Source organism: Hipposideros armiger, unplaced genomic scaffold, assembly GCF_001890085.2.
Source record: "Hipposideros armiger isolate ML-2016 unplaced genomic scaffold, ASM189008v1 scaffold_739, whole genome shotgun sequence".
NCBI lineage: Eukaryota > Metazoa > Chordata > Mammalia > Chiroptera > Hipposideridae > Hipposideros > Hipposideros armiger.
Genome location: NW_017732089.1, coordinates 599,521 through 613,475, shown reverse-complemented (window position 1 = coordinate 613,475; position 13,955 = coordinate 599,521). Strand labels below are relative to the sequence as shown.

The 13,955-nt window shown below is 46.5% G+C and overlaps 2 protein-coding genes across 2 annotated transcripts in view; both read right to left on the bottom strand.

Annotated features, from left to right (window-relative positions):
* Positions 1-105: 105 nt before the first annotated feature.
* Positions 106-8,980, bottom strand: NOP2 (NOP2 nucleolar protein). The gene is made up of 16 exons (XM_019627671.1): positions 8,858-8,980; positions 8,478-8,587; positions 7,390-7,435; positions 7,123-7,211; positions 6,711-6,958; positions 5,588-5,643; positions 5,309-5,469; positions 5,013-5,212; positions 4,766-4,855; positions 3,850-3,937; positions 3,633-3,773; positions 3,025-3,164; positions 2,786-2,875; positions 2,505-2,627; positions 2,164-2,392; positions 106-883 (listed from the first exon to the last, which is right to left on the bottom strand). The coding sequence occupies exons 2-16, from the start codon at positions 8,581-8,583 to the stop codon at positions 228-230; spliced, it is 2,463 nt and encodes an 820-aa protein (XP_019483216.1). The 5' UTR covers positions 8,584-8,587; positions 8,858-8,980; the 3' UTR covers positions 106-227.
* Positions 8,981-9,906: 926 nt separating this feature from the next.
* The window catches only part of CHD4 (chromodomain helicase DNA binding protein 4), a 34,435-nt gene continuing 30,386 nt past the window's right edge, over positions 9,907-13,955 (bottom strand). Inside the window, exons 33-35 of the mRNA XM_019627665.1 lie at positions 11,539-11,734; positions 10,638-10,801; positions 9,907-10,461 (exon numbers count right to left, since the gene is read on the bottom strand). Of these exons, the coding sequence (XP_019483210.1) occupies positions 10,444-10,461; positions 10,638-10,801; positions 11,539-11,734 (378 nt within the window). The 3' untranslated portion in view covers positions 9,907-10,443. The remainder of the gene's footprint in view (positions 10,462-10,637; positions 10,802-11,538; positions 11,735-13,955) is intronic.

The window sequence follows — 13,955 nt, the reverse complement described above, 5'->3', positions numbered from 1 at the left end:
ATACCACGCTGCTCTCTCTCTTAAGAGGATCGCTGTCCCACCCTCCCATCCTTAAAGCAGCAAAGCCAGTATTATCCAGTACCCTCAAAAAAAACACACAGCGACTAGAGATTGTAAAATGTATATTAAATTTCTTATGCAGTGGGAAAGCCATTCTCACAGAGGTTAAGAGTTCCAACCCAGTGACAACAGCAAGGAGCCACCCCCGTCTAGTTTCAACTATCCATCTAAGACAGCAGTGGCTGGCTGCTGCCTCTGGATTGAGATTTTCTCCTCTTTGCTGGTGGGGGCCGGCTGGAATCAAGGGGGGACATGGTGGGAGTCTTACGTCCCTTGGGGGTGCCATTCTGTTTCTGGAAGGCAGTTTTCTTGGAAAGCTGCTCTGGCAACTGCTGTTTTATCTTCTCAGCCCGGTGGGTCTTCCCAAAGGGCTGAATACAGTTCTCAGGCTTCTGAGTGGCCTGGGTCTTGGAAAGGGACAGCACAGCAGGTGTGTCTGTGTCCATGCCCTTGACAGGAGCATTCTGCTTCCGGAAGGCAACTTTCTTGAAGGACTGAAGTTTAGGTGACTGTTGCTTTAATTTCCCAGTCACTTTTGGTTCCCTCATCACTTTGGCCTTTTCAGCTGGCTGACTGCTATCCTGGAGCATGGAGGAAGCTTGGACCTTTGTGACAGAAGGTGCAGTGGACAAATCAGAGTCTGCCCCTTTGGAGATGCCACTCCCATTCTGCTTCTTGAAGGAGGCCTTCTTGGGATGTTGCAGTTTCTGCAACTGCTGCTTTGTTTCCACTTTGGCCTTCTTGGCAGGCTGGCTGCTGCTCTCAGGCTTGGGGGTCACATGACCTAGGCTTGCAGGGGTAGAGGCTGCAGGATTTCCTGGGGCTAAAATTAAACAGATGGTTTGAGAAAATGGGCCTCATCACTGGGTCTTGATCATTAGTGGAAGAGACAGTAGAGGCATTAAAATAAGGAAACTAGGGCTGGTCGAGGGGCTCAGTTGGTTAAGAACTCGCTCAAGAGTTTGAGCTCTGAGCATCAGCGGTTCGAGTCCTGGCCCGAGATGAGCTGCCGCTGAGCTGCCAACAGGTGGCAGGATGGCTCAACTAAAATAAATAATTAATTAAAAAAGGGGAAACTGCCTGGGTACTGTCTCTTGGCCAAGTGTTCCACACAATTGGGACAGTGCCTTAGAGCAGATTACCTAGATTCATATTACTCTATATCACCTTCACTCATGTGGTATTTGAACATTTCATTAAAGAGAAGGAATCACTACCCATCCTTGGGTCAAAAGGTTTTCAGAGGAAGCTGCGCCCCCTTGAGGACAGCAGATAACAAGACACTCTGAGGAGGAGGTGAATCCTGAGTAAACCTGAAGAACTGGGGCTTTTTTTTTTTAGCCAAAGAGGTTTTTTTCTTGTGGATTTTTATGAGATGCAGGAAAATAAGAGGGCAACTAGAGACAAGCTAATAAAATATAAATAAGGACTGACATTAAATATGTACTTTTAAAGTTACAACCAATTTTATAACTAAGGTTTTTGTTAACATTCAGATGTGACTTTTGTAAGGGGCATTATTTATAAAGAAAAAAATCAACTCAATAAATCAGTTTGTATCAAAAGATGCTCCTCTCTCCCTCTTCCAACTAAACCCAGGATTATATCCCAGCATGTAGAGCTCTCAATGTTGTTTAAAAAAAACCCACCCTTCCCATTGAGATCCAGGCCAGGCTCCTCAAGATGGCTGAGAAAACAATCTGCAATTAGTGTGATGGGCTCAGAGAACTGCTGATGGTTTTGAGGAGTCTTACGCCAACCCAGTGCTGACAATGCTGGACCAGCAGAAGTCCATTACCAGTAAGGCAACACTGGGCCAAAAAGAAAAGAAACCACAACCCCCACTGAGAACACATTTAATGCCAAATGCCAAACAAGCTCAGCCACTTGGCAGAATAAAGGAAAAGGCCCCCATCTACAGGAATGCTCTAACATGCAGAGGTCCAGACTCAGGAACAAATCTAGTTGGGATGAAAGGGGTCTCTCATACAAGCAAACAAAGGGCAGCAGAAATCCTTCCCTTCCCTGCAGTCATACTGTAAAGCCTCTTGAAAGGCAGAAAGAACAAAGGTAGTGACGATGGGCAGAGAGCAGATCACTTACCTGTTTGGGACTGGGGAATAGAATTGGAGAATTTCTTCAACTTGGCAATAAAGAAACCATCCATATTGTGGGTGTGAGGGTAGAAGCGGCGGGTAGAACGCAGAGTAGGGTGGAAGCGCCTTTCTCGAAAGCGGGTAAAACCCTCTTGGCCGAAGTCTAGACCTGTGGGCACCAGTCGTACATTCCTCTTTTTCAGGGCATAGTCCACCACCCACTCATTCTCTTCCACCTGGATATGTGGGAGAGAGAAAGATGGAAGGAAAAGCAGAGCTAAAGGGAGCTCTAAGGGGCAAACAGTCTCCCAGCCCTGCCCTCCTGCTCTGCCTCAGCAGAGGCCTCACCATAATGGAACAGGTGCAGTAGACAAGGTAGCCTCCTGTCTTGGAGGTGGCATTGACAGAGTCAATAGCACTCAGGAGCAACTCCTTCTGAAGGTGAGCACAGCGCAGGATGTCCTTCTCATCCTGTCCCAGGAATGAGACCCAAGAGTGTCAGAATTTCAAAAGGCAGCCTCAGGAGAGGTGAGCTCCTGACTGCTCAGAGTGCCCTTCCACCTCCCATTCTGGCTCTGTGAGCCCAGCCAAGACCTCTCAGCTGCCCCCACCCCATCCCGACTCCTCACCTTGTTAGTCTTCACAGCTGGGTCCTTGGAGATGATCCCAGTGCCACTGCAGGGAGCATCCAGCAGTACTCGGTCAAAGCCCCCCACCACCTAGGGAAAAAGGGTAGGTTAATCAGGTGTTTTTGGTCACCTGTACCATACCATTTATTTCCTAGGGGCACGTCTAAACATTCTGATGTCAAGAAGAGGGCAGGTGAACGGAAAGGCAGCTCAGGAGAGATGCCCGAGGGGAGTCGCACCTTGGGGAACTGGCGCCCATCATAGTGGCTGATAATGGTGTTGGTGACTCCTAACCGGTGCAGGTTGCCCACAACACTCTTGAGCCGCTCAGCATTGGCATCATTGGCAAGGATCACACCCGTGTTCTTCATCAGCTGGGCTGAGGGAAGGGAGGGCAGTGCTCAGCAGCCAGCACCTGTGCGCCCACACTTGCTAGCCACCCTCCAGCCCAGGAATCCACAGGTGAAGTTTCAGCCCCTCAAGGCAAACTTCACTCCCAATAAGCCCCGCTCCCCATGCCTACTACATCAGTCTCCCCAGTCTGCACTGGCCCCAGGTGATGAGCAAGCCTACCAATGTGGTTTTTCATTTTTACCGAACGTCTTTCTGCTCGTACAGACTAAGTTACTTCTTTTAAGTGATAACAGCTTAATTAAAATGGTTATGACTAACTTTGTGAACACTGTGCCAAGGACCTCTATATGCTTATCTCAAGCCTCACAACCCAAGCATAATATAATGCTAAGCCAAGCACAACTGCTACCCCATTTTATGGGTGAGCAAAACCCCATCTACTTTCAAAAGCAGAGAGCCAGATGAATCCTACCCCTGCCTGCCCTTCTCATACCTATGTAGCTGGTCTTTCCTCCAGGGGCACAACACATGTCCAGTATCCGCTCATGTTCCTGGGGCGCCAAGGCCATGACAGGTAACATACTGGAGGCTCCCTGCAGCATATAGTGCCCAGCCAGGTACTCAGGAGTAGCACCTGTGGAGGAGGAGCTGTTTGAGACATGCTGGGACAAGGGCAGGGGCAGATGGGCTATTGGGCCAGGAACACTTACCAATGGGCACTGAGGAATCATATACCACTAGTCCAGTCTTCGACCACTTGCCCAGGGGATCCAGGTTAACCCCACGATTGATTAGCGCCTAAAGATAAGAATGAAGATTTTTTAAAACTCTTAGATTACTATACCAAGAAAACAGATGCAAGTATGGTCCTATCAGGGAGTCTGTGGCCCAACTCCTAGAGCTCTCTGTCAGACACAATCATCAGACTCCCTAAACACAATTTTCCCATCCCACCCCATCCCCTGGTGTCCTTTTCCTTAGCCTCAGGCTCTAATTCAAGGTCTGAACTCCATCCCAATGGAGCAGATTATCATATCAGCTCCTATTCAGTTATTTTCTGGAAGTGGACTCTGATTTTCCAGGAGGCTCAGCCCCCTTACCATCCTGATACTTAGTGCTACTGGTTAGAGCACATTAAAGATAATTATCAGGTTATCTTTGCACCAGGATACACCACACACAGGGCCACACCACTGATGTTAGAACAGGGGCCTTTAACCTGGGGGCCTGAACCCTTGGAAAGAATGTGCTTAAAATATTGTGTGTGCCTGTCTTTTTCTGAGGGCAGGAGTCAGTTTCACCAGCTTCTCAATGATCTAAGAGGCAGACAACTCCCTCTCATTTTTGAGGCAGTACTTTTGTCCTGATTTTGATGTCTCAACTATGTCACAGGAAGCAAAGGCTAAAGGGATGAGTTTCCCACCTCACAGGGAGGGGTTCTGGGCCCTGAGCTGGTCAGACAGACCCAGCATGACACTTAGGCCTGTCTAGGTTTGCCTCCTGGGATCATGCCTATACCAAGAAACACTTAGGTACTAAGACCCCACCCAATCAGGGTGGAATAGGGTTAGCAGAAGTCAGCACCTCCCAGAGAGTACTCCTCAAACCTCAAAACCCACCCCTCACCTGAGCAAGGTCTCGGCGCCGGGTTTTCAAGGTATTGGTCCTGAGGGTGATGGGCCGAGGCACCTCATTAGCTTCTAAGAACTCCACCAGCTGGGAAAGCAAGAAGGGAGGGAGAAAGTCAGGCTGGCCAAGGAGCTTAGCCAGATGAGAAGAGAGCAAAGGGGCTGACTGCCTTCCTGACACAGATTAAGGAGAGAGAAGGTGAGAAAAGAAAATCAGAATGGGCATTACTTGGGCAATTCAGTACCTCAGACAGGGGGAAGAGGTCCATGAGCTTGCCAAGCAGGAATTCTCCATAGGAGTAGTAAGTGGCCAGATCCCTCTGAAGCCGATGCAGATATTCAGCTCTAGACCGACCTTCCTCCCGCTGAGTCCCAAAATCACGCAGCACTCCGACTATATCTTGGATTCGCTTGTGAACTCGTTGCAAGTCTGGAGCCTGGGCATGTGGAGCTGTTAAGGAACTGTTCATAATGTCCCAGGGCCTGGAAATCCCCTCTTGTAGCACCTTCCCTCAGCCTTCACCCTGCCCTGGAAGGATATCCTGCTCCGTCTCCCCAGCAGGGGGCAGCACGAAAGGCTCCTCCACTTCCACATTGATCTGCAGGCCCCCATCTGGCTCATCACCCTCTTGGGGGCCTGGCTTAGGGGACATTTCCTCCTCTTCTTCCTCTTCATCAGTCTCCTCCTCACTCCACTCTTCCCTAGAAACAGGTCCAGGAACAGAGTGTTTCACGGATCAGACAGACACTTCCTTCTTCCTCACAGTTCCCTTCATCCCAGCTGCTAACTAGTCTCCATGCTAAAGTTTCCAAAACTCACCCAGCAACAGCTTCCTGGGCCTTCTGCTTCCGAGCAGCCCTTTCAATGGGCAGCAACTGAAAAAAGAGACAAGGGGGTGGTGATACAAAGCCTGCCCTCCCACCATCCCACTAGCACTTTCTCTCTGTATTTTTTTTCCTAAATACAAATGTAACACTTGTTCTCAGAAGGAAACATAGACCCTAAAGAAGCAAATATAAGGTTGGCACAATACTGACCACTGTTGAAACTAACTGATGAATTGACAGGGTTCGTTATACTGTTCTACTTTTGTATTTTCCTTTCCATTAAAAAGTTTAAAACACAAATGCATACACACGTATGTATATGGGGGGGGGGCACAAAAATTGCTCTTGGCATCCATTCTGCCATGTTTTCTCCCAGACTTACTCTACAGTTTTCACATCATTAAAATCATGATGCATTTGCAAATTTGTTTCTTGCCTTTTCTCACTCACAAATCACAAGCATTTTCAGACATAATGGAAAAATGTTAATTTAGCATATAAATGAACCATAATTTACTTATGCCTATCGGGTACTTTGGAATTTCTCAGTTTTTGGCATACTCCACAGTGTGCCTGCACATCTCATAATAGGAACTCTGTAGAGAGAAGGGGGTTGTGGGAAAGTAGTGCAAATGGGAACTTCCTTTTTATTCACAACGCTTTATACTGCTTGAATTTTTCTAATAACACACCCACAATCTAATTGTGGAATACATAAGTAACTTCTTATACCTAAATAAATCGGTCCACATTTTGGATCATCTTCCTAACGGAATTACAAGTCAAAAGGAAAACATTTTAAGGTTCTCAGATACCAAATGCTTTATAAACCATGTGTATGCATTTCTGTTCCCATCAGTGGGATATACAAGTGTCCACTTTACCATATACTCACCAGCACTGAGCATTCTCATATCTTAAAATACTCTACAACTTTTTAAAACTTGCTTGTGCACCAAGAAGACATAAAGGTGATAGGAAAACAGTGATGAAACACTAAAATCCCTTTCTTGTTGTACTCAGGCTTATCTTTATCCTTGTCACTGAGGGACAAGGATCTGGAAAGTCTCTAAAAGGCAAGGATCCCTTCCTGAACACCCAGAGATAAATCTCACCTCTTCGCCTTCACTGTCACCTCCATCCTCTGAGTTCGAATCAGCTCCATAGTCATCCTTCATATCAGCATCGCCGTCCTCTGAGCCCCAAAAGTCCCCTTGGTTTAGCACACCATCTTCTTCAGAGTCCTCTTCCTCTTCCTCATCACTGCTATGGGCTGGTGCTGGGCGCTTCTTGCCTTGAGCAGTGTTAAATAAGGACTGGGCTCCCTTCTTACCAGGTGTCTGGACAGCTCCTGCAGAGATCCCTAAGAGTTTGAAGAATACTGGACTGATGATAGCCACACACTGATGGAGCCTGTACTTTCTACCCCCAAGGATGTCCTCTGGCTGTTCCTTTCACTCCAGAAATGCTCAGCAAACATTCCCTACCCAGGACCCAGAGGTCCTCCCAGCAACTATTTTCACTGACCTTTTGGTAGCTTTCCAGTCAATGGGTTGGCCCCAGGGCACTTATTCGTCTCAGGGGCTTCTGCAGAGCCCAACCTCCTTTTAGCTGCCCTGAAAAGATATAAGGAGTGAAAAAATGAAACATATTTCCAGATACTACCATTTCCCATCACAGGGAAATGTGACAGTCCCCAAACAGCCCTTTTCATCAGCATGATCACAGGGAAGCATGTGGCTGAAGATACACAGAACCAATTTAATCTACATAAGACTGGACATCCACACTCACCTCTTTCGAGCACGACTAGACAGTCTTTTAGAATTTTCGTCACCAGCTGTAAAATTTTAAAAAATAAAAAAATAAAAAGAGGCAGAACAGGAGGTTACCAGGCATATGAAAAAGAACAGAGGTAGAGTAAATAAAAGTGGGGAGAGAATTAGTACACTAATGAAAGGGAGTCAATTCAAACTCACTCCACAGTGCTCTACCAGGAGGTGACTAAGAAAAGTAAGGAGATGATCTCCAACTGGTTGCTCACCAACCAAATCCAAACTGGGCCTCCCTCCAGTCTTCTGATTTCAATAAATAATATCATCATCCTGATAACAGATTCAAAAGTTATCTTTTATTCTGTCCTTTCCTTTAACCTCAACTTAATTGGCTACCAACCACAGCAGATTTTACCTTTATAACCTCTGTTTTTCATACACGCTCCAAGAAACAAAAGGTTTAAATCTCAGCACTGTCATTTACTAACTGCATGCAAATTACTTAACCTCTCAGCATCCATTTCCTTAACAGTGAGTGCCTCTCTCATAGGGCATTAAGAGAATGAAGTGATACAATGTGTCCAAAGGCTTCAGTAAAGTGCCTAGCACTTGCTAAAACCTCAATAAACTGCATTTTTATCTAATGTAAGCAACACAAACTACCTTTCCACTCCTTTCTCCCATCTAGTCTTCCATGCAGACGGCTCACCGTGTGGAAACCAGACCTGTGCTTTCCCATCTCCATCCCCTCCACAATGCAGATCACAGTGACTGGCCTGTCCCCGTCCCAATTTCCTTTTTTCAACCCTGATTCTTAAAATCTGTAAGTTCTCTAACTGCATGGAACTCCCCTTCCTCTGAACTTCCTCAATGTTAAACCGCACCTCTCCTTGCATAGATACTTGGGTCCCTGTGGCATCTTCCCTAAGTTCTAAATACTAAAGACAGTGAGCGTTTCATTCATACTTACTTCCTAATAGTTCATACAAAGCAAGTTCCACTTGAACAGAAAGTGAACACAGAAACTAAAAAACGGATGGGGTTATAAATACAGGCGAAAGAACGGTGTAAAAACTGGAGAATCAGGAGGCATTGCCTGACCCTTACCTGTAGGCAAGAATCTGGCGAGTTCGGTCTCGGCACCCTTCTGTTTCCGAGCCTTTCGGCCCGGCCCACGCTTCTCCTTCTTCGTAGGGTCCAACTTGCGCCCCATGGTACTGGAGAAAACAAAAATGGGAGAAGGTAGAGTCGCGCGTATTGGAAAGGGAAAGGCAGACCGCAGACTTAGCGTATTAAAGTAGGAAAGGGCATAGTCTCGATCAGAACCTCGACTCAGCACCCTCAAGAGCCTCTGGAGGCCTGACCAAACCTCCATTGTACCATGAGACCCGAACCCCACGCCATTTGTACTGTCTCCATCATGTCCAAGCTCAGGTCAGTGCTCCTTTCCCCGCCTTCCTCCAGGTCACCCTGAAGCCTCCGCTCACCTGAAAGCGGGTCCAGGCCCGAGACGCCCCCTCGGTACCAGGTACAGCACTCCACGTGCAGTCCGAGGCTAGCGTTCCAACGCCACCCTCCTAGGAAACGTTTCACGCAGGCGCGCAGAGCGCGCTCGCCTCGTGGCCCCGCCTCTTCCGGTTGCCTCCTGTCGGCCGCAGAAGCCGGAACCTATGAGAGCGCTGGGAACGCGCGTGGAACCGTCCGCGGTGCGGCGGATGGAAATTCGGTGGCGGACCGCTCCACTCGTACGGGCAGAGGGCGAAGGCAGTGGGGGCGGGACCATTTTCGGCTTCCCCGACTTTTCTGTCATGGCCTTGACTTTTTGTCCCGCAGCAGATTTCAGTCAGAAAAACTGGTACCTGAAGGCCACCCCCCCACCCCCAAACCAAAAAGTAACAGCGGGGCCCTCTTCCTGGCACCCTCCGCCCCGCCTCAAGATCAAGGAATCCCGGGCTATTTACCTACTCCCAACCCCTTGACTAGGAAGCCGGCTTCCTTGACCCCAGAGACCCCTGCTCAGCCTGTCAGGTTCCTCCGCCTAGGTTCACATCTGGAGGTCGGGAGGACATCTTGCATGCTAACTTCACACAAGTGTTCCTTCAAATAAGTAATAAGGTAGTGCTTAGTAGCTGTTAAAAACTGTTCCACGCCCTTTACTGGTTCCCAACTCTATGAAGATGATATCTTTATTTTATACAGAACTCTACAACCCAGAAAAGTTAACTTCCTCAAGGTCATACAGCCATTAAATGGTAGTACAGGGTATGAACCCAGGTAGTTTTGAAACCTCTCATTTTCCATAGGCCACCTTCCTCGGTCCTGAGCACATTGGGTACATGCACACATACATGAAACGGCTCTTGTGGACTATCAGAACACAAAGAAAACTTTAGTTTTCAATTACACATTTCCCAAGGCTCGGGTTATACACATTCATCCACCTGCACCTAACACCCACACTGAACCAGAGCACTAAAATACAAGGAAACTTTTATTTTCAATTTTCATCAAGAAATTTGCTGTGGCTTTTTTATGATTTTGGTTCTTTTCCTTTTTTTTTTTTTTCAACTTTATTTCATTCTAGCCATGGCTGGAGCCGCTGGGTTCCTGGTATTAAAAAGATGCCAACAGAGGTAGCTGTGTCTCGCCCAGGGGCCCGGCCCACTCTGAATACCCCAAAAAAGGAGAAAAGAAAACACAAAATAAACCAACAAAATAAAACCAAAAGGAAGAAGAAATTCAGATCGTTTTCTTCAAGCCTGGCAGAAACCCACAACAGTTTGTGTGTAACAGACGTTACAGTGGGGCAAGCCAGGGCCCAGAAGGCGGCCAGCCCGCCAGCTCCCTGCAGATGGCGCCGGCGCTACTGCTGCACTGTCTCTCCAGCAGGAAGGGCACCACTGCCCCTCGCTCCCTTCCCTCCCCCAGTACAGTGGGGGCTGTCCCTTTACAACATGGAAGATGGGCAGAAGGAAGAAGAGGGTCTCTCAGGCCGCCAGGGGAGAAGCTGGGCAAGGGAAAGTGAGGAAGGTCACTGCTCAGCGGTGGAGGTGGTTGTCATCAATCTGGAGCTTTACTGCTGCTGCGCTACCTATAGGAAAGAGAGAGCCACAGAGTCAGAGTTCCAGACCACAGGCATCCACCAGATCCCAAGGGGACCCACTGGTAAGACAGCCCCACCTGCCCACTTAGGGACACAGAGCAAAAGTTACAAGATCCAGAATGGCTCTGCTGGAACACTGGGCTAGAAGAAAATGGTCCTCCTACCTGCTGTGGAGTAGGGTCAGGTGCTCGGTTTGCCAAGCGGCTGAGAATATTACGCTCTGACATCTGTAGCCTCACAGCAACTGGGGGAATTCGGGCAATAGTAGCTGGGAGTCGAGTCACATCTGCTTTCATGTCACTCAGCAGTTCTTCTAGCTGTTTCAGAACTACACAGCGAAAAAAGAGGTGGTGAGCTGTGGTGGTCAAGACAGAGATCCTTTTTACCATAGTGGACTTGCCCCGCTCATGACTTCTCAATGACTAAATGACTGGTGTGCTGGAGTGTTTGAATATTGCCTTTTATCAGTCATCTGACCTGGCCTCCACCAGCTCAAATTTCTATTCCACCTATTCCAGTTCCACCTGTCCATGATTCTATGCTTTTTAAAGTCATCTAATCTGTCCTTTGCTCCCATTCTCTCTATTTCCTCAACTTCTTGAGGTTATTCTTATTGTCTCCTTTTTTTATAATCTTTCCTCACCATTTGGAGCCGTCTCCCTTCTCCTTTATAACAGCCTTCTTTTCCTCACTTCACCCTCCATCACCCGCACATTGTTTTAACTTTAATTAGAAACAAAATGTTGAAAAAAACACTAGAATTTGATGGGATCTTAAAACACCTGAAGTCACCTCTCAAGTATCCCAGATGACACTATATTATTCTGCTTTGCTTTCCACCTCCAACTTGAATATGGTAAGAGGTAAAAGAGAAAACAAATTACTGTCCTTGATTGCCTCTAAGGTAATAGCTTCCCAAGGAGGAAAGCACAGATCCCCAGCACATCCTAAGCTCCCATAAGGGCTCTGAAAAAACATTCTGGAAACAAGAAGTAAATGTGTATTGGGGAGGGGCAGAGGAGGGAGGATGCTGAGTCAGCAGGAGGCAGGGGAGCCACTGGCTACCTTTGTGCAGGACCGCATTGGCAGGCTTGTTTCCTGCCATTGACTCCTTGGACAGGTGCTGATGACTCTCCGCTAAACACTCCACCTCAGCAAAGCGGGTGTTTAGGGCCATGGAAGGGTGAGAGGGGTCCTCTGACATGTTCAGATAAGCTGCACGGCGCAGCTGTTCCTCAATCACCAAGGCTTGTTCTAGGAGCTGGACAAGGGAGAAAGAGGAGATGGGAGTTGGACTGACACTTATTTTCGATGGGCCTCAGAACCTATAAAGAACCTTACGGATGGCTCCCCCACACCCAAGCAGCTCAGCATTGCATTGCCTTTTTTTTTTTTACTCCCTCTTGGAAGTCCATGTCTTTAAAACTCTTTACCCTTTATTGATTCACTCTTACACAAAAATGATAAAAACTCAATTTAGAAAATACAGAATGCATAAAGAATTAAAGTCACAAATAATACCACCTCCTAGAGATACTGTTAACATTCTCAGGTTTTTCTTTGCATATATTTTTTACAAAATTGAGATTATATACACATATCTATGTTTTCACTCAGTTACATAGTAAGCATCATCCTTTATTACTGACTGCACTTTGTAAGATGATTCTTAATGGTTGCGCAGTAGTCCATCCCACAGATATACCTACCATATCACTTCAATTGTTTTACTCTTTAAAATTATTTTTGTCTCTACATCTCCCATTCCTTTAACTCACCATAGGTAACCCTTCTAATATATTTACTGTATGTCTTTTTGTGAAATATTTGAAGACTGAGTGTTGTTTCATGTGCACATTTCTAATTTACAGAATAATGTTCTGCACATATAAAATGCTTTTTCTTCCTTTCTCCACACATATCTTTTTAAAGGGTCACTTTATGTGTTATATCACACGCATTTTGTTGCTTCTAGCTCCATGATGTTAGTGCTCCATGATATGAATCCACATTTTACCTATCTGCACTCCCAATGTTGAACAATGGTTGCCTCCAGGCCCCACCACCAAACATTATACTGCAACAAACTCTTGTACCTGTCACCTGATGGAGCTCTGTAAAAGGTTCTTTGAAATATATTCCAAGAGACAGAATGTTGATTCAGAAGTTATGAGACTTAATTTGCTCAAGTAGCCACTGGTTCTTAAAGAGAATGAATCCATTAGGAGTCAGGAAAAAGGACAGTATGAGAATAACGGGCTATTGTTTCTTCAAGACCTGGCTCCATCAGGGCCTACTACTTTATCCCCAGACCAAGCATGTACTTACTTTTTTTTTTTTAATTAAAAAGCATTTTAATTACAGTTGACATACAATATTATATTAGTTTCAAATGTACAACATAGTGATTAGACATTTACATAATTTACTAAATGATCATCCCGATAAGTCTGGTACCTACCTGACACCATCATAGTTATTACAATATTATTGACTATATTCCCTATGCTATACTTTACATCCCCATAACTATTCCTTTTTTTAATTCATTGGGGTGACCAAGCATCTACTTTCAATCTTTATATCCTGTCTCTTTTACCAACTCCCTCTTCCTGCCCCAAACTATGAGCTTTTTCCAGGATAAGCCCCTGGCTTGCTGCTGTTCTTTTAAAGCATTCTCCCAAGAGATCTCTCCTCTCCTAGCATCAGCTAGCACCTTTATGCAAATGATCTGATGCTTTTCAAACCAGCAGCTCAAGCACTGACTGCTCTGATCCCACTCATGTATGGATAACACTTTGATCCCACTTGTTTATTGTGAAAGGGTAGTGGAAAGGTTATTTGCTTGTGCTTGTGAGAAACACCAAATGACTTGTCTAAAATTGAACTTATCCTTTTCTACAAACTGTTTCTTCTCTTCACTTCCATGATCTGCAATTGTTAATTTTTCTCAGTGACTCGGGCTCAAAACTTCAGTTATTTTTGGCTTCTCACTCCTTTGCATCTCAAATCCAGTTAAGTCAGGAGTCAGCAAACTACGGCAGGGGGCCACATCTGGCCTGCTGCCTGGTTTTGAATGGCCCAAGAGCTAAAAATGGTTTTTCACATTTTTTAAATGGTTGAAAAAAGTCAAAATAAGGGTTTGTGACACTTTGGGGGCCAGCTGAGTGGCTCAGTTGGTTAGGAGCGCAAGCTCTAAGCAACAGGGTCACTGGTTCAATTCCTACACAGGCCAGTGGGCTGCACCTGAGATGAGCTGCTGCTGAGCTGCCAATGAGTGGCAGGATGGCTCAGCTGGTGAGAGCACATGCTCCTAATAACAAGGTTACCGGTTCGACTCCCGCATGGGATAGTGGGCTACACCCACCTGCAACTAAGACTGAACAAGGCACCTTGAGCTGAGCAGCTGCAAGCTGCTGATGGGCGGCTGGATGGTGATTGGACTTGGAGCTGAGCTAGCTGTGCCCTTGACAGCTAGGACT